Here is an 18,226-nt window from a genome sequence, read left to right as displayed (position 1 = left end):
CATTGGTTCGTATCCCAGCTGCTCCATTTCCCATTCAGCTCCCTGATTATGACCTGGGAAAGCAAGAGAAGACAGCCCAGACCCTTGGGATCCTGTACTCATGTGGGAGACCCAGAAGCTCCTGGCTCCTGGCTTCAGATCAGCTCAGCTCTGGCTGCTGTGGCCATTTACAGAGTAAACCAGAGGATGGAAGATATTTCTCTCTCTGATCTATGAATAAATAAATAAATAAATAAGGAAATCTTATATATATTTCACCATTAGTTTTGTTCGTTTGTTTCCCAGGCTGAATCAGCTCAGCTGATATTGCTCAGGCTAGGAAACCAGCACCTTGCAGTAAAAGGGGCCCGGCTTGGGAGAGAGAGGGAGAGACGGAGAGACGGGAGAGACGGGCAGGCAGACAGACACGGCTGAGGACCCCGGGAGGTACAGTAGGCAGCGAGAAAGCCAGTGCAAAGTGTGAAGAGCGGGCAGGCACTGCGGTGAAGTTCAAATACATCTTCTACCCAAAGACAAGCTATATCTACATGCAAATGTATTCGTTTATGCAAAAACAGCAGCGGCCTCCGAGGAGAGTTCCGAAGTCTCGAGCTCGTGTAGTCACTGTAAAGAGAAGCTGTCCCTCGGGTACCGCACGCCGGCCTGTCCCTGGGAGCGGCCGCTGCCTGCAGGCGGAGGAAGAGCGGGCTGCGGCGGAAGCCAGCTCCGGGCCAGAGCCGGGCGAGCAGCGCCCCCTGGCGACCGGCGAGGCGAAGGGCGGGGCGCATGCCCACTCGCGCGCCGCGCGCCGCGCGCCCCGCCCCTCGGGAAGGCGGAGAGCCGTGGTGCGCAAGCGCCCTCCGCCTTCGCCGACTCCGCCCCCCCCGGGGGGGGCGGGGACACGCGGGGCCCAAGATGGCCGCCAGCCGCTACCGGCGATTTCTTAAGCTGTGTGAGGAATGGCCGGTGGACGAGACCAAACGGGGCCGGGACTTGGGTGCTTACCTGCGGCAGCGGGTAGCACAGGCCTTTCGGGAGGGAGAAAATACGCAGGTGACCGGCGTGGGGGACGGCTGGGCGAGGCGGGGTGGCGGGGAAGGACAGGCAGGGCGGCGGGGCCTGCGCGGCCTTCCCTCCAGGCGCGGGGACCCCGTCGGTTCACGGAGGGCTGTGGAGGGCGACGGTCGCTCCTGCAACGCCAAGTCCCCCGGGCCGGGGCCTGCGCCTCCGTGGTTTAGAAAGTTCTACAGGCGATGGAATACGCTAGGAGGGGTGCGGCTCACAGCTTGACCTGTTGCAGAGGAGAAGGCCTCAAGCTTGTGGCCCCGGGCACGGCCCGACAGTATCACCTCCCCGTGTTAGGTTGTGACCCTCGCCCAGCGTTCTTCCTGGGCTCCTGGACCCCGTACCCCAGGTTGGGATCAGACACTCGGGCTGCTGTGTGTAACAGGACTGCGGGCTTGCTGTCACCTGGGATGCAGTGACCAGTCCAGCACGTGCTTACTGAGCCCCCTGTGGCTCGCCAGGGCCTCGGCTCGGTGCCCAGGCGGCACTGGGTGGGACCCATGAGGTCCTGCCACAGAATGTGACGCCATTCAGGACACACCGTCAGCAAGGAGGTGCACCTGTGACAGTTCACATCAGTACCATAACACGTTCAAGTAAGAGGCTAGTGGAGTAGAGGAAGTGGCCTGCGGAGACTGAAGGGGAGCGGGTGACACAGTGTGCGCTTGCCCACGGGCAGTGTTGCAGCTGCTGCCCAGGTCCTGAGGCCAGGAGCCAGTTAGCATGGTATAGACGATTGGTGAGTTAGGTTGAAATCAGAGAAGGGCCAGAGTTAGGCATGGCAGGCCAGTCCTACAAGGGGGTGGGACATGATTTTTTTTTTTTTAAGATTTAGTAATTTTTATTGGAAAGGCAAATGTATATAGAGAAGGAGAGACAGATCCTCCATCCACTGGTTCACTTAGCAAATAGCTGTAGCAGCCAGAGCTGAGCTGATCCAAAGCTGGGAGCCTCCCATGTGGGTTTAGGAGTCCAAGGACTTGGGCTGTTCTCTACTGCTTTCCAGGCCACAAAAAGCTGAATGGGAAGTGGAGCAGTTGGGACACAAACCAGTGCTCATGTGGGGTGCCAGTGCTTGCTGGAAAAACCTATTGAGCTACCGCACTGACCCCAGGAGATGAATTTTTTTTTTTTTTAAGATTTTTTCTTATTGGGAAGGCAGATATACAGAGAGAGACAAAAAGATCTCCCATCCAGCTGGTGCATAACCCAAGTGACCACAATGACCGGAACCAGTCTCATTCCCTGCTTGTGACCTGGGAAAGCAGTCAAGGACTGCCCAAGGCCTTGGGACCCTGTACCTGCATGGGAGACCCGGAAAAAGCTCCTGGTTTTGGATTGGTTCGGCTCTGGCTGTTGCGACCGTTTGAGGAATGAACCAGCAGATGGAGGGTCTGAATCTCTTTTCTCTGTGTATCTGCCTTTCCAATCAGAATAAATAAGTCTTCAAAAAAAAAAAGATGCCTCTTGTCATTTGTGGTCAGTAAGTTACAGAGGACAAGAGCAGAAGCTGGAGGCTGGAGAGAAGCAGCAGTGAGCTCTGGGCTAGAGGTGCTGAAGGCTGGATGAGGCTGGCAGCAGAGGGTAGAGTGGGCAGGCTGAGCCCGCAGGACTTGCTGATACACTGTGGATGGGAGAGATGGAGCAGGCCCCAGAGTAGCACCAACGTGAGGCTTTCCCCTGAGCAGCTCCCTGTAAAATGGCTCTGTTCTAGCTGCTGAAAGGGACTGCCATTGTGTAGGATGAACTACGTGAGTTTAATGTGAGAAAACGTAGACTCGGCACTCACGTGGAAATGTCACGCAGGGACTGGGCTCTTTGAGTCTAGGCTCGGGCAAGGGGTCAGCCTGGAGACGGGGCCTTTGGGAAACCTGATCTGGACCTGTCAAAGCAGGAACAGGCACTTATGGTGGCTTGGTCCAGCAGGGAGTCTGGCTGGCGCCCCCAGTGGAGCAAGAGTGCTGATCTGACTGCTGGCAGTGCAGGTGGAGCGTCTGGCCTGGGATTCCTAGGACGAGGCAGATCCTGCACTCCGCTCAGGTTCCCCACTCTGTTGCTGGGGGCCTCCACTGATATAACATGTGACGATCTGGAGGGACCCTTGGAGTCCTGTCCTCAAGTCCCATAGGCCTGGAAGGCTAACACTTACTGTTTCACATAGGCTTCCGGAGATTAGAGATGATGCCATTTTTATATTTCTCCTCACCTCCCTCCCTCACTCTCCCCCTAGCTCTTGCACATAGAAGATGCTCGGTAGACGTCTGAATGAAGAGCTAAGTAGTTGGTTGGTTATGGCTCATGAGTCAGAAGTTGTTTGGACAGAGTTGCAGATGTAGCAGAACTCAGTAGAGAGAAGTAGTGGAGAGTGAGGAGGGGCTGTTTCTGTACCCCGGAGCGTGAGATAGGGCTTGAGAGCTTCCTGAGTTGGGAGGCTGTGGTATCTAGAGGAGGACCACGAGGCCCGTCACCTAGCAGCTCACAGGAAGCCTGGAACTGGATGCTTGGGCAGATGGGAGGGGGTGACAGTGCCCCTCACTCGGTGGTTAGGGCCAGAGCAGCCAGCAGAGGAGGGCAGCAGGAGGGGAGATAACTCCTGACAGTCAGAGCCACTCCCGTGGTCTGAGTAGCAACTGCAGGTGCATGCAGGTTTCGTCTGGGGGGACGTCTTCAGGCTGACCCCATCCCTCTCCCTATGTGTGTCCCAGCAGGGACCAGAGGACCGCCTCTACAGGGTGGGCTCGGGTTGGTCCACGTGTGTCCACTCAGGTCTGGGCTGGTGCACAGCTGAGCCTGAGCTGAAACACCAGGGAGAGAAGTGTCTGCACTGGCCAGGGACACACTTCCCTGCTTGCCACTGCTGCTCTGACAACGCCCTGTGACCACTCCGCAGGCGGCCCATGCTGATGGCTGCGTCGCTGCATCACGATGCCAGCAGGCGCATCCCTCAAGACCACCGCCGTCAAGGTCCCACATCCTTCCAGCACCTGAGAATGCGCCTGGGCTTAGTCAATCTCTGCGGTAGGTCTAGGGAGCAGCACCTTGAGTCACTCCCTCCAACATGATAGACTTTGAGAACAAAAGGTGGTTCCGCTGGCAACAGGGGCGGGGCTGAGACCTGTCCTGCCAACTGGCGTGGCTCTTCCCCTTGGTGACGCAGCTAGCTGCCAGAAAGAAGGCTGGGGGTGGGGCTGGGGACGGTTTGTTCTTGCAGCCCTCTTGTTCCCACAGAGGAGACGGACCAGCAGTGGGCTTGCTGGCTTCCTGCATCCCACTGTTACCCTGGAAGGTGCGTAGTGAGTGGTGTGTTGAAGATCTGCAGCTAAGTCGAGGGGTTATTCCCAGGCCCATTCTACAGATGGGGAGCAAGCGCATGAAATGGCTCGCTTGGGGTCCCTGGCCATGAGAGACTGTCCTGGCTCTTGTCTGGCCTCACCCCCCAGTACACTGTCACTGCTCTCTGCTGTTCCTCTGGAGTAGGTTATGGCCTCTGTCTGCACCTCAGGCCTGTCTCTTGTGTCCTGCACAGTCCTTTAGGACTGGGTAGTTAGGTCAGGGCATTAGGCATCTCCCAGTGTTAACACACCCGCTTTTCTGAGCCCATCCACCACCTCCCTCAGGGTGGGAAGGGACAGGGTCCTCTCAGTGGGACGCAAAAGCCGTTAATAATTCATACTCCAAGCCTGAGGACAAAGCCACTGCCTGTGTTTACTCCACCTGCCAGGGAGTCTTGGGGCTCCCCACCCTACTAGGGAGGGCCTGGTGGGAAGCTGGAACACGGGGACCACCCCTTGCACCCCATGCCTGGTGTGTGCTTTCTTAAGATCCTGTTGATGGTTTTGAATGCCATTTTGTTAAGAGAACGTGTGTTCCCTGCAGTGCTGGGGGCTTCACAAAAGTCACAGTGTGGGGGAACGTGGCAAACAGCTAGAATTGTTGATTAACTACAGGGATGGAAGCAAGTTCTGACTTCATTAGGCACCTAAGTGGTTTCCAGAAGATCCTGCCTGTGCACAGCACCTGTTCACCCAGTGCAAGGGCTGCCGCTGCTGGCCCACAGACTGCCGTACTGTGTCGTGTCCAGGCTTAATGCAGGCCCAGAATGAAGGTCTTGGGTTTCTCCTGGCAGGGGTTTTAGGTAGCCACATGGTTGGAGCTGGCCTCTGGCTTTCTTGTAGAGCAGAGAGCCAGTTGCCACCACCATACCTGATGGGTGCCATCCTGGTGTAGCTATTGCAACATTGCTCAGTGTTCCCTACCCCCGTCCTCCAGTACGTGAGCCCCCTGCAGTCAGATTTGTGAGGAGTGGCCTAAGAAGAGATGATGTGTTTTTAGGTGTAATCTCAAACCCACTGCAAAACAGGTGTTGGGAGGAAAGTCGGCTCTCTTAAGAACAAGTTCAAACACCTCCATCTTTTTTTCTCTTCCAATTCTGGTTGGGATGATATTTGGACAGGGCGCTGTGTTGATCTCAGTAGGTTTAAAAGAATCAAGTGCTGCTGACAGGATCCATTGCAGGCTACTTTCCATGGGGGCATCCCTATATTCCAAGGGCTTTAGGGCCTGGACAGCTGGCAGGCCATTATAGGGGACCATCCTGGGCTCACCACCCCAGGAGCAGACCTGACCTCAGCAGGGTGTGTGGCTTGCTAGCCATGAGTGGTTGTTAGGAGAATCCGGAGCTCCGTACCACTGCATCCAGGACCCTCCTCGTGGGTGGAGTTCACCCTGGCCCTTGAAGCCCTCCCTGGGTTTTGCTTGAGGATCCTGCCTGCCCGGAGCACCTTTGTCCCTGTGGCTTTTGTGTGTTGTCCTCACACTCCTCTGGTCCAAGTCCAGCCCTGAAGTTAAGGACTGCAGCTCTGTGTGGGCCCTACCCGGTAACTGGCTCTTACCCTGCACCCGTACCTGCAGGGGCCTGGTGTTGCGGGTCTCGGTCTGCTCTGTGCTGCCCCAGACATGGCTGGGGGAGTCCATCTCCTCGGCCTGATAGTCAGCTCCTCCTGCGCTGTAGCAGGGTCTTTCTCATGTACCCCCATAGCTCCCAGCAGAGCACTGTCCGCATAGGTGCTTGGGAAATACCTGCTCAATTGAATTGAGTGGGAGTAGGCACCCATAACAGAGTGAACTCATTTCCGAAGTTCATTACCAAGTCATGAAAACCTCCTTTCCTAGATCCTTCTGGACCAGATCCAGCTCTCCCTTAATTAGCAGAGCAATTTGCGACACCCTTTCCCAGAAGTGCTTATGCGTCCCTTTGTATGACGAGAACAGAGGCCGCTGAGCCGATTGCTGTCGCCACCCAAAATTCAATTTTGAAAATCGAAATCAGTGCCTGTGGCACTGCTGTAGATTTGCGTGTATAAAAGTTTAATATGGTAAAGAGAAATTTACTGACGACTGAGCAGGGGAAATGCAAAAGGAGCAAGAATAGAGCCATAAAGGACATTTTGTCATTCACACATCTATTTTACTCACATTTAGGGAACGGTACTGAATTTTTCATAGTGTCCCCACTGCTGCTTTCTCAGAGGCAGCAGTGCTATTAGTCCTCAAATGTCCGTAATCTCATTAGGTGTGGGTGCAAAATCGGGTACTTTAAAGCTTATGCATAAGAAATTTTCTAAAAAATGCATAGTGTATTTCACCAGGAAAAGTGTATATTTCACATCTCAGGAATGTTTGTGCTGGAGTCCATGAGGGAAGTGTGAGATGGAGGTGTTTGGTCCGGGCTTCTGGAATTAGCAGTGTCCATGGATGGCCGTCTGCGTGGTAAACAAGCTCCGTGTTCATTGCTGAGCCGGGGTGAGGTGTGCCTGGGGGCCTAGCCCTGGTTGTTTGTCTTCCTCTCCCTCTCTTTGCACTGTGAGAACCTAGCTGGGAATTGACTTATCTTAACCCCTCTCTCACCTCTGAGCTGCAGCCCCAGAGGCCCTTCTGACCGCAGGGGGCAGGTAGCTGGCTTGTCCATGCTTGTGGCTTTCAGGTGTCACATTGGCCCCCGGAAGGCTGACGGTGAGGAGTGTGGTAGAGGTAGAGGAGGACCCACAGCAAACAGCAGGCTCTCCAAGATTGGGGAAGAGCCCTCCTTGTCCCAGGGCTATGATGAGAGGGCTGTTGGCAGCCTGCTGGGGCCTCCTCACATCGGGGGATTTGGAGAGGCAGGACGGGCACCTGGGTTTGCAGGGCAGACTTACTGAGGACACAGAGGTGAGGAGTTGGGACTTGAACTCATTTCCTGAGAACCCGATTGGGAAGGTGGCTTGATGGAGAGCAGGACAGGAGGAAGACAGAGCCAGATGGAGGCCAGCCTGGTGCAGCATGTGTCTGTACCCTAGTGACCTGACCCTTGACAGTGTGGTGGCCACGAGCCGGCAGGTCCCCAGGGAAGCCCTGTCCACAGGGGCCATCCTCCATGCCTCTGCTTGCCATGTGCCTGTGCTGCCTGCGCCACCAGCTGCAGCCTCCTGGTTTCTGTAGCTGTTTGCCAGCAGTTCTCCCAGCATCACAGCAGAGTCAGCCTCCCTCCACCCACACCATCTCGTTCCACACCATCCTCCTCACCTCTGCCTCTCTTAGGTCTTTTTTTTTTTTTTTTAAGATGTATTTATTTTTATTTGAAAGGCAGATTGACAGATCTTCCAGTGTGTTCACTTCCCAAATGGCTGCAACAGCCACAGTCAGGCCGGTCCTAAGCCAGGAGTCTGGAACTTCTTTTGAGTCTCGCACGTGAATGTAGGGGCCCAAGCACTTTGGCCATCTTTTACTGCTTTCCCAGGCTCATTAGCTTTCCCAGGAAGCTGGATCAGAAGTAGAGCAGCTGGAACTCAAACCAGCACCCACTCTACCTGGCACTTCAGGTAGAGGTTTAAAATCCTAGGCCATGCCACCAGCCTCCCACACCACCTTTTTCAAAATGATTTTTAAATTTGAAAGAGTTACAGAGATAGAGACCTTCCATCCACTGATTCTCTTGCCAGTGCTGGGCCAGGCTGAAGCCAAGAACCTGAAGCTTTTTCCAAGTCTCCCACATAGGTGTTAGGGGCCCAGGAACTTGTTCCATCACCCAGTGCTTTCCAAGGCAATTAGCAGGGAGCTAGGTCAGAAGTAGATCAGCTGGGACACAAACTAGTGCCCATGTGGGATGCTGACATCACAGAAGATGGCTTTACCCCCGGCCACAAGGCTGGCTGTGTCTCTTAGTTTCAGAAGTGGAGACCTGCATTTAATACAGCTGCGGCTGATAACTTGTACACAGTGCTCCCGCATATTTGTCGGTGCTCCAGGTCTGGGATCACGGTCATCCAGGCCTCCCCTTGGTTAACCTCTTACCACCCTCCCAAGTAGGGGTTTTTTAAAGCAAGGGTAAATTATTCCATAGGCTTCAGAAGTGTCCATTCATGAAAGACAAAGGCCACAGAGTGTCCCCAGTTAAAGGACACCAGAGGTCTATGCCTTAGGTGTGGTACCTGGTCCTTTTCCTCTGTGCTGACAGTGGAATCAGGATGAGGACTTCGGGTTAGAAATGGAGTCAAGCCCGTGCTGGGTGTCCTAAATGCGAACTGTGGTCATCCTTCGGAAATGGTCCGAGATACCGCGGGATGAAGGGAACTGGGTGGGCAAATACAGGGAGGAGGAAGCAGGTGCTTCTCCGGTGGGTGTCAGGGAGATGAGCCGATTTGCCTGACATCCACAGTAAACACAGCTGTCCGAACACACGACAGAGGCGGCATGGTTACCTTGCATGATGGAGACACTCCTTCCTCAGCCTGATCACCTTGGGGGATGGAGACACCCCTCCCTCGGCCTTTCCTGGTGATGTTCCCGCTCTGCTCTGTGCCAGCTCTGTTATACTGGCCTGCTAGAGATGCAGTGCTTCAGGTATGGTCCTCCAGAGTGTGCCCTGAGGAGCTGGCCACCTGTTCTGTCCACTCAGTGCCCCTGGTAGCTCGCAGCTACCTCCTCGCCACCCGGGCATTCCCTCGAGGAGCAGGGGCCAGCTCAGGAACGGGGCATCTCTTCTGCCTGCAGTCACACGGGGACCTTGTCTTACACGCACATGGAGGCAAAAGCAGAGCCGCCTTATTAGAGCACTTAACTGCTGATTTATTTATGCTCTGCCTTCTCGGAGAGACAATTTCAGTTAGAAAAGAAATCTGTCTTTGGAATTCTGGGAGAGAACATGAAAGAAAAAGTTTTCTTCTGCAGAACTTTCAGAATTGTTGGTAGAAAAATCTAAGGAGTCTGGACAAGGAAAAGCAAGGGCAGAGGGGCCAAGGGGCCAAGGGAGGGGAACAGGGGAACATCCAGGCAAGGGAAAGTTCACTTCCCATCTGGCTTTGTGATTCCTTGTAGGGGCGCCCAGAGGCATATTTGTTTCCCCTTCTGTTGGCAGGGTTTCATTTGCCACCCTGGGCTCAAGGTCAAGGTTCTCATCCCGTTTACCTTGCTCACCTTAAACATTGCCTTCCTATTCCCTTTCTTCCCCAATTTCAGCAGCTTCCCAATTACACAGGTAGACGTTCACTTGGTTATTTTTTTCTTTTCATAAAAAGAATATTTAGTATTATTCATCTTGAAGGTGTACCTCCAATATCAGGGTTTTTCTCCCTGTACCTGCAGCAGGCCCTCGGGCAGACTGTCCAAGCTGTAATGTACCCTGGCCTTGGTCAGCCTCACTCAGGCTGCCCTGTCCCTTGGGAAGGCCATCTGTGCTCCCTGACTCCTGTGCATCCGTCAGGAACCAGCTGAGTCTTACTGGTGCCGTGACAGCTCACATCCCTGGGGATGGAGCCCATCAGCCACCTCCCAACACTGGGCCTGACCTGGCCCTGGTTAGGGACGCCTTTCCCACACTGTGTCTCTGTGTCTGCTCCCTACCCTCACCCCCGTGGAGCTCAGCAGGTGCTGATGAGGTGAAGCCACTCCTCAGCAAAGGTGATTTCCCACCACAGAGGGCTGTAGGTCAGCTCTACCCCCTTGAGGCCAAGTGGCTTGTGCCTGTGGCAGGCCCGCTTCGAGAGTGGTCCTTCCTGGAGTACAGGCTCAGTGTGGGCGGTAGGACTCCATGGCTCACTCCTTTGGGGTTCCTTGTTTTCCAGATTGCAGAGCCCGAGGCCTGCGATGAGATGTACGAGAGCTTAGCACGGCTCCATTCAAATTACTACAAACACAAGGTGAGTGGGCCTGCTGATGGGGACAGCCGGGAAAAATGAGTGAAACCTGATTATGCCGCATTACCTAAAGAGTTGTGCCTTCCCTGCTTTGCTGTGTAACCAGCAATTTCAACCAGGCCAACAAAGGTGCCTGTGGAGGCTTTGAGGCCAGCTAGACAAAGGCTGTGAAGGCGCTGCATAAGAGTCAAGTGCTTTTGTGCTGGTGTGTACCCCTAGGTCTGTGACAGGTGCTGGGGCTCTCGCATTCCCTTCTGTGCAGGGGCACAGGACAGGCTAGGGACATCCCTGTGGCCAGACCCAGGCTTCTCCCCTGCCCTGAGCTGATCACTGTCCGATGCCTTGTCATGTGACTTTCTCCAGGCTCGAAAAGCAAGTTCCTTAACTCCACACCTACACAGCCAGCCCTTCTCAGCCAAAGATTCTATATCCGCAGAATCATGTCCCCACAGATAAAAACTATTCAGGGGAAACTTTTCAGATTTTTTGGTCATTGTTTCCTAAATAAGTATAACAACTATTGAATGGCAGGAGTATCAGGTGTTACAATTCAAATGAAGGTGAGGGCATGCAGAAGTGATACGCAAATGCTATGTGCTAGTTTTATAAGGGATGTGAACAGTCATGCATTTGATGTCCATAGGGTTCTAAGGGCTCACCATGTGGGTGTCTCTGAGACCCAGAGAGTAGAGCTGTCTACTCTGGGCCCAGCTGGTTCTTGTGAGGCCAAGTCTGACCTCATGGTGGGGCTGCTCCTCTCCTTGCCGGACTTGGCAGGCTTCTGGGTGCCCAGGGCCCATGTGAATTGCTTGTGTGCTGCAGAGCTGACCTTGCCTCCCTTCCCTCTCTCCCTTTCTGCCCCAGTACCCGCGCCCCAGAGAGACCAGCTTCAGCGGCCTATCCCTGGAAGAGTACAAGCTGATCCTGTCCACAGGTACCGAGAGCACAGCTGCCCTCCCTGTCGCTTTGCAAATGAGTTTTGAGTGGCCAGGGGAGTTGTCTAATGAGACAGTGCTGCTCGATGCGGTGGCTCATGGAATTGCCCAAAGGAAATGCTGAAGCTGCAGGGCCCGTGCTGCCAGGCCATGGAATATGGAGAAGGTCAGAGGCCTCATTTGAAACAGAAAATCCATCTTTAGTGCTTTGAAATTCAAGGCTGGGCAGCAGGGCACAAGGGAATATGTATTTGCCAAATGGAAGTAGTTGAAATCAGGATGGAAGGAAAATAATTTTATTTTTATAGCCCTAAGGGGGCTCTATAAACAATGAGGGTTTTAATTAAAACAAAAACCCATTCAATAAAGCATGTATAGGGATATCCGGCTGAGACTTATCTGACCCCAGGGACGCGGTCTGTGGATTCTCTAGGTCTGCATGGGAGCCCCGATAGACCCCACCCTGCTAGGCCTGGCCCCTTCTCACTTCCTGGGTTCCATTGTCACCAGAGGGGCTGGGGCGGAGGAGCCAGGCGGGAGAGCGGGCAGGTACTGGAAAATGATTCTTTCCATTGCCAAGGATATTGTATACCAAAATAGACCGGCCTTTCCTGTGAGGGCACAGCCCAGAGCACCTGCCTTCTGGCACTCTGCAAGGCTCTCTTTCCTCTCCTAGCAGCCACTGGCAGCTAGGTTCAGGAACTTGACCTTCCAGAAAACTGTGCAGATTAAAAACCTGATGTTGTCACCTGCTGTTCTTGTCGACTCTGACCCTATTTTTATGACAGTGCTCTCTGGAAAGCTGGGATGAAGATATTTTGGGCAGGCAGAATGGCATTTGTCTGGGTCTGTGTAGCTGTCATTTTGATGATCAGGGTCATCATGAGGGCCCAGAGGGTCTAAACAAAGTGTGGACTTGAGAGTGGAATGGACCTGATTCTGGGGACCTGCCTCTGCCCCTTTTGGGACCCCTTGGGGAAGCCCGAGTCTGTGGGGGACGAGTGGCCAGGGAGGCGGGGAGGTATGGAGCTGCCTGCATCGGCCATGCTGCAGCTTGTTCCAGCCTTGGGAAATTGGCTGGTAATTTGTGTTGCCAGTAAGCCTCATGTTTTGGTGGCAGGTGCTGGGGATAATCTCCCCACGTGTCCCGTGATAGGGCAAGAAAGGACCTGCAGCCCCTGGTAGCACAAGCCTGGGAGACCATGAACCTAAAGGGGCTGTGGTCTGACCCCGAGTGTCCCCTGCACGTGGGGTCAGGGGCAGCACTCATGCAGGCGTTGTGACTTGCAGGGCTCTCCCAGGGCGGCTGCTGGTCTCGGTGGCTAAAGGACAGCACCTGTGCTAATTTAGCCAAGCGCCACTGACAGTGGATGTCGTTAATAAATTATGTCAGTTACCTTTTGCTGGTCAGAAGGGCTATTTTTGTTCTCTCGTGGACATTCATCCCATGAAGGCTAAGCAAATGGCCTGAGAATATCCATGTGTTAAATATAGCTAGAAAGCCAGCTGCGGTGGCCCCCAAGCCTAAGGGGGCACTGGAGCCCACTGGTCTTCTGCCAGGGACCCTGGGGCAATATCCAGACATTTTCCTGGTTGTCACAGCAGGTAGCAAGCAGGTGCTTCTGGCCTCAGATGGGTAGAGGTTAAGGGAAGCCTGGGTTGCCTCCTGGGTTGGGTAAGCAGGTGTGCTCACATTATGGATGCATGCTCTGCTCAGCCCCTTGGGCCCACAGATTAGCAAAGAAATCTTTTCAGCAGGGGGAAGGGCAAGCAAGCCACCCTCTTCATTTCCTTTAACCCTTACAACATTTTTTCCCTGGAGATTTATTTATTTGAAAGGCACAGTTACAGATAGAGGGAGAGACCAAGAAAGAGCTTCCATCCATTAGTTCACTCCAGAAGGCTGCGAGAGCCAGGACTGGGCCAGGCCAAAGCCAGGAGCCAAGATCCTCTGTACCTCCTGCTTGGGTGCAAGGAGCCCGAGCTCTTGGGCCATCCTCCACTGCTTTCCCAGGCCATAACAGGGAGCTGGATCAGAAATGGATGAGCTGGGAATGGCACACATATGGGATGCTGGCATTGCAGCATCAGCCCCAACCCTCACAAATGTGAAAGTTTTTTGTTTGATTTTTATCATTTTACAGATAAGCCCGGGGCTCAAATGGTTAAGTTGACCTTGGTCTACCTCAGCTCTATAGCATGTAGGGAGCTTGCACTGTCAGGTAGGTACAGCTCCCAGAGGTTGAGCTGCTGCTTCAGTATTCCATCCTGAACCAGAATACTGGGCCAGCTCCCTGCTAACACACATAGAAGGTCACAGATGGTGGCTCAAGGACTTGGGCCCCTGCCATCCAATATGGAAGACGAAGGGGGAGCCCAGGGCCCTGGCTTCAGCCTGGTCTAGCACTGGCTGTGGCAGGCATTTGGGGAGTGAACCAGGGGATGGGGGAGTACTTCTCTCACCTCCATTGCTCTGCCTTTCAAGTAGGTGAAAATAAATGTTTTGAAAAAGAAAATAACTTCCCAGTTGTACCTCTCCCTAGCTGTGCCAGCTGAACGAGTAACAAACCCTCCTCCTGCCAGTTCCACATCCAGAAAACAGGCAGTGAGCCGCGTGTGGAGTGAGGCAGGCGGGCTGTGGGTGGCATGCTCAGCACCACTGCACACTTTCTTCATACTCTGGTGCAAAGGCACCGAGAGGTGCACCCCGCTACTAGCTGCCCATGTATGTGCAGTCCAGGCCCAGACTCCAGCCCACCTCCATGTTGTCTTTTGCAGATACCTTGGAAGAGTTTAAGGAAATGAACAAAGGCATGTGGAAGAAACTGCAGGAGAAGTTTGCCTCCCAGAGTCCTGAGGAGAAGCATAAGGCCTGGGTGCGGGCCTTATCCCGCCCACCAACCTAATGTGCAGTCCCTTCAGTTGCCCTTGTCAATAAAGCCATTAACCTCCCAGCCTGGGAGCTACCTCTGGCCTTGGCGGAACAGAAGTCCATGCTCTACAAAGTTTCCACCCAGGAGAAGTGGCGAGTGAGCTGTCAGCTGCGACTGTGGCAGGGGAGGGAGGTCTTCAGGGAAGGGCCATGGGGCCATGGGAAGGTTACAGGGCCTCGTGCCAAGACACTTCCTGCATAGCCTGGGGTGTGGGGGCTCCTCGTTGTTGTGGGAGGCCCTGGGAGGAAGTTGAAGCAGCAGGGACGCCAAGCGATGCCAAAGGTCTGCTTGGCAGTGCACCCATAGATGGAGGAAGACAGGCTTCAGCCTCTGGCCTCACAAGAACCCAGCCCATCTGGGTGGAGGGACTGCACTAGACAGGCTGCAGACTGGACAGGTTTTATAGGCATGTCCCCCGAGCATCGAGAATCAGGAATGCTGGCAAGAGGAGTGGCAGCAGACGGTCACTCCTGTGCATTGTGGAATGAATGGAACAGTGGGAGCCGGGGACAGTGAACTAGAACATCCCAGAATGGCTGTGAGCACCTCCCATGGGCAGCAGCTAGGCCCTCAGGGAGGGGTGCTGTGGACCTCACAGACCCTAGAGGAGTATAGGAAATGCACCCTTTATAATTAACTAGATTTCATTAATTTATTTAGGCAATTAACATTAATTCTCAAGACAAAAAGACTCGTAAGACATTAACACCACAAAGAGAAAACCCAGGCAGGCAGCCATCCTGCTGACCTTTCCAGCCCATGTCCTGGGCCAGACTGGCCCTGGAAGACATGGGTCCTGGGAAAAGGCTGTCCAACCTTGAGTCATCAGGGAACAAGGTCTGTACACCGTCCCCAGCAGGGCCTGAGGTGTAGGGACAGACTGGGCAGAGCATCTTTGAATAAGTTAACTCCTAATGTCACTTAAGAGACTGGCTCGCCACCTCCTGCCCATGGAGGCGCAACTACCTGTAGTGCTTGGAGAGAAGAGGGGAGTCCACTGCTGGGTGCCCACAAGGGGGCGTGCACCACAGGACAAAGAAAACCGAGCCCCGGGGAATTCTTCAGGGCCCCAGGCAGGACTGTCAGTTCTGAGGCTCCCCCTCCGTGCTAGCCACAGCCCGAGATTAGCAGGAAGAGGCTCCTGCAGGGAAAGGGCTGTTTTCCCAGGCACAGCCTCCCATGTCGTGTGTCCCTGTGGGAGCTTTCTGGGAGCATCCTCAGCGGCTCATGCAATTCTGCACATCCACGAAGCCCATGCGCTGCCTGCGTTTCCGCTGCTCCGTCATCTAGGGAGGGACAGGTGGAGGCACAATCAAGCCACACACACACACACCCTGTCCCCTCCCACCCTCCACAGGCCCCTTGGGAAATGCAGCTTGTCAGCTCCAGCCCCTCCTCCATGTCACAAACTCCTGATTCAGTGCAGCTGTGACACCAAACCCAAGAAGGGGGGCAGCTCCTCCCCGCAGCCACTGCCAGATGCCTGGAATGGAGTGCTGGGCAGCAGTGGACCTTGGGGAGAGGCAGGCAGCTCTGAAATTGTTGGCCCAACGAGTCCCCCAGGAGGAAGAGCTGAAGAGGGACTCCCACACACCTAGGCTGAACTTCCCCTTGGCCTTGTCCTCCAGGGCCTCAGAGTGGGACCTTTTTAGTGTAGGGAAGTGTTCAACTGTCTTCACAACCTGATGCAGGCCAGTAGGGAGGATGCCCACTGGAGATGCCAAGAGTGGGCCAGGATGGGGTGGAGGGCTACCTGCTCCTTGAGCTCGTTGAGCTGGGCTGTGAGGTGGGACACCAGCTTCATGGTGGAGTTGAGCTTGTCCTGCAGGATCCGGATCTCGTTCTGCTCACCTTCGCCCTCGTTGCTCACAAGGGACATGGCCCGCATTCGGGGGAACCAGTCCAGGTTCTTGTTCTGAAACGGATCACCCCAGTGAGGGGCATGGGCCTGGGCAGGGGCTGGCCATTCTGAAGACCTCATTCAAAACAGTGACTGAAGGGAGCACTCCTGCCACACCCTTTGACTCTCTGGAAATGCCACAGAAAGATCTGAAACAACCAGCGGCCACAGAGAACTGGCAGGGCCCAAGTCAGGACTGCCCACGGACAGCCAACCTTGTCAGCCAGGATCGGTCCCTCACTGCTATCGGCGCCATCAGTTAACTCTTCTGACATTGGAAAGATGCCAGGACCCTGAGCCCCCTCCTCTCCTTCCTTCCTCTGGCCCTCTCCATCATGCAGGCCCCCAGAAGACGCAAGTCAGACAGACGGTAAATGGAGGGGGTGGGCGCTGAGGGCTACCCTCTGACGTGTGTGGGCAGCAGCGGCTTATCCATCCGTGGGGGGTGGGGGCACTGAGTGAGCACTGTGGTCCTGTCATCAGCACAGCTGTCCTGGGACTCCAGACAAGTAAGACCGCCCACTCTCCCACCCCGGGTGTCAGTCACTGCCCTCCCTTTCCCTCTGTCCCTGGCTCTAGAAAGCGGAGATGCCAGTAGATTCCACCATATCAGATACCTTTACCTTTTTCTAGGCTCCCTCCCTGCCTGGGACCACCCAGACTGAGAAACTGCCCCACAGTTGGTCACTTCCCCAGCATCACCACACTACGGGCAGGGACATCATACTCCACCACAAGCTTTGGAGGCTCCTGCATGGCTGTAGGCTGCTGGCAGGGCCGGGGGCAGTGGAAGACCAGCCCCAGCTGTCGGAGCACTCCGTGGGTTCTGGAACCCTCCCCCCCGGACTCCCAGAGTGGCCACTGCAGGAAAAGTCCTGAAGGCCTCCGCTGTGCAGCCACTCTGGCCCCAGGACGCCCAGCCTGCCGTACCTTGATCATCTGGGCTACGTAGCTCTCCGGGCCGGTGTAGTCGGTCTTGTTCTTCACACGGACCAGCACAATGAAATACAGGTAGTTCCACATGTTGTGCTCCAGCTTGATGTGCTCCTCAAAGGACACTGTCTTGTTATCAAACTTGTCCCTCTCCAGGCCTGCAGGGGGTGGGTGGTGGGCGAGAAGATGGCTATTGGCCTCCAGCAGCCTACCGGGGCTGGGGGAACATGCCTGACAGCCCGTGCTGGGTTGCTCTGCACACTTCTGTTTAAGGCACCAGCCATTTAACCAGCCAGAGCCTGCTCTGCCTAACTGTAGCTCCTGCCCTGCACCCTAGGGAGGTAGCAGGAGCTGGTCACAGTATTGTCCCACTGCTGAGGGAACTGGCCACTGCATTCTGGAGCTTGAAACTGGAAAAATGAGGCCCTTTCCCACTGTCTGCAGTCCAGGCAGGGTCCCGCTGTGCCCCATCCCAGGACAAGCAAGTAGCCACTGGTGGGCTCCCCAGCAGGGCAGCTGCAGCCACAGCAGGCCCTGGGCCCTGGCAGCGCCTTGGCAGGGTGGCTGCAGGAAGGCCCTGGGCCCTGGGGCCCCTAGCAGGGCAGCTGCAGCCACAGCAGGCCCCAGGCCTCACCACAGATGAAGCACGTGGTCTTGAGAATCTCCTCCTTCTTCTGCTTCTCACTGCGCAGGTCAGCAAAGGTGTCAATAATCACACCGAAGATGAGGTTCAGCACAATGATGATGACAATGAAGAAGAACAAGAGGTCGTAGACCACTCGGGCCGGGAAGAGGGACTCCTGTGAAAGCAAGGCAGGCGGGCTGGTCCAGTGTCCGCGTGGCTCTCCAAGGCGGGGCCTGGGGCCTCGGGGCCTCTGGCTCCCAGGCCATGAGGAGGGCAAGTGGCCCCGGGCTGGTTCCATGGAACAGAGAACAGTTGGGGAGGAGCAGACAGCACAGGCTGGTGCAGCCCATGGGAAGAGTCTGGGCTTGTCCCTTCCCCTCACTCTTGGGTAGCTGGGGCAGAAGCCAGCTCCCAAATCCTCTGCCACACCCTCTGGGTGCCTGACCTCACATTTTAGAAACCCTGTCTGGCCGGGGAGGCAGCTTCTCACTCCCAGGGACCCGGGGGATGGACAGACGTTCAGGACAGGCTGGCTCCCAAGGGAGATCACGAGGCCGCCCTGCAGCGCTGACTCAGCCTCCACACCCTGGCCTCCCTGCTACAGGCCCTGGACACACACCCTCCCCTCTGCTTACAGCAGCAGCAGGGAGCTGCGGGGCCAGGCGGGGAAGGTGGGGGTGGGGCAG

At 55.3% G+C, this 18,226-nt stretch overlaps 2 protein-coding genes across 4 annotated transcripts in view; one reads left to right on the top strand and one right to left on the bottom strand.

Moving 5' to 3' along the window:
* The first annotated feature begins 869 nt into the window (after positions 1–869).
* LOC121158495 (ubiquinol-cytochrome-c reductase complex assembly factor 2) lies at positions 870–14,103 on the top strand. 2 transcript variants are annotated; one of them, XM_040983205.1, is made up of 4 exons: positions 870–1,032; positions 10,143–10,217; positions 11,079–11,148; positions 13,928–14,103. In XM_040983205.1, exons 1-4 carry the CDS (start codon positions 895–897, stop codon positions 14,053–14,055), a joined length of 411 nt encoding a protein of 136 aa, XP_040839139.1. In that variant the 5' UTR covers positions 870–894; the 3' UTR covers positions 14,056–14,103. The 2 variants fall into 2 exon arrangements, with proteins under 2 accessions (XP_040839139.1, XP_040839140.1); XM_040983206.1 differs by having other exon boundaries at positions 871–1,032; positions 10,170–10,217.
* A 644-nt stretch (positions 14,104–14,747) lies between these two features.
* The window catches only part of ITPR3 (inositol 1,4,5-trisphosphate receptor type 3), a 58,456-nt gene continuing 54,977 nt past the window's right edge, over positions 14,748–18,226 (bottom strand). For both annotated transcript variants that reach the window (XM_040983203.1, XM_040983204.1), the window contains exons 55-58: positions 17,550–17,715; positions 16,913–17,073; positions 15,836–15,997; positions 14,748–15,368 (exon numbers count right to left, since the gene is read on the bottom strand). In XM_040983203.1, the coding sequence (XP_040839137.1) occupies positions 15,300–15,368; positions 15,836–15,997; positions 16,913–17,073; positions 17,550–17,715 (558 nt within the window). In that variant the 3' untranslated portion in view covers positions 14,748–15,299. The remainder of the gene's footprint in view (positions 15,369–15,835; positions 15,998–16,912; positions 17,074–17,549; positions 17,716–18,226) is intronic.

This window comes from Ochotona curzoniae, unplaced genomic scaffold (assembly GCF_017591425.1).
Source record: "Ochotona curzoniae isolate NIBS_2020 unplaced genomic scaffold, NIBS_Ocur_1.0 contig_3819, whole genome shotgun sequence".
NCBI classification, from domain to species: domain Eukaryota; kingdom Metazoa; phylum Chordata; class Mammalia; order Lagomorpha; family Ochotonidae; genus Ochotona; species Ochotona curzoniae.
This window is presented reverse-complemented; position numbering and strand designations above follow the sequence as displayed.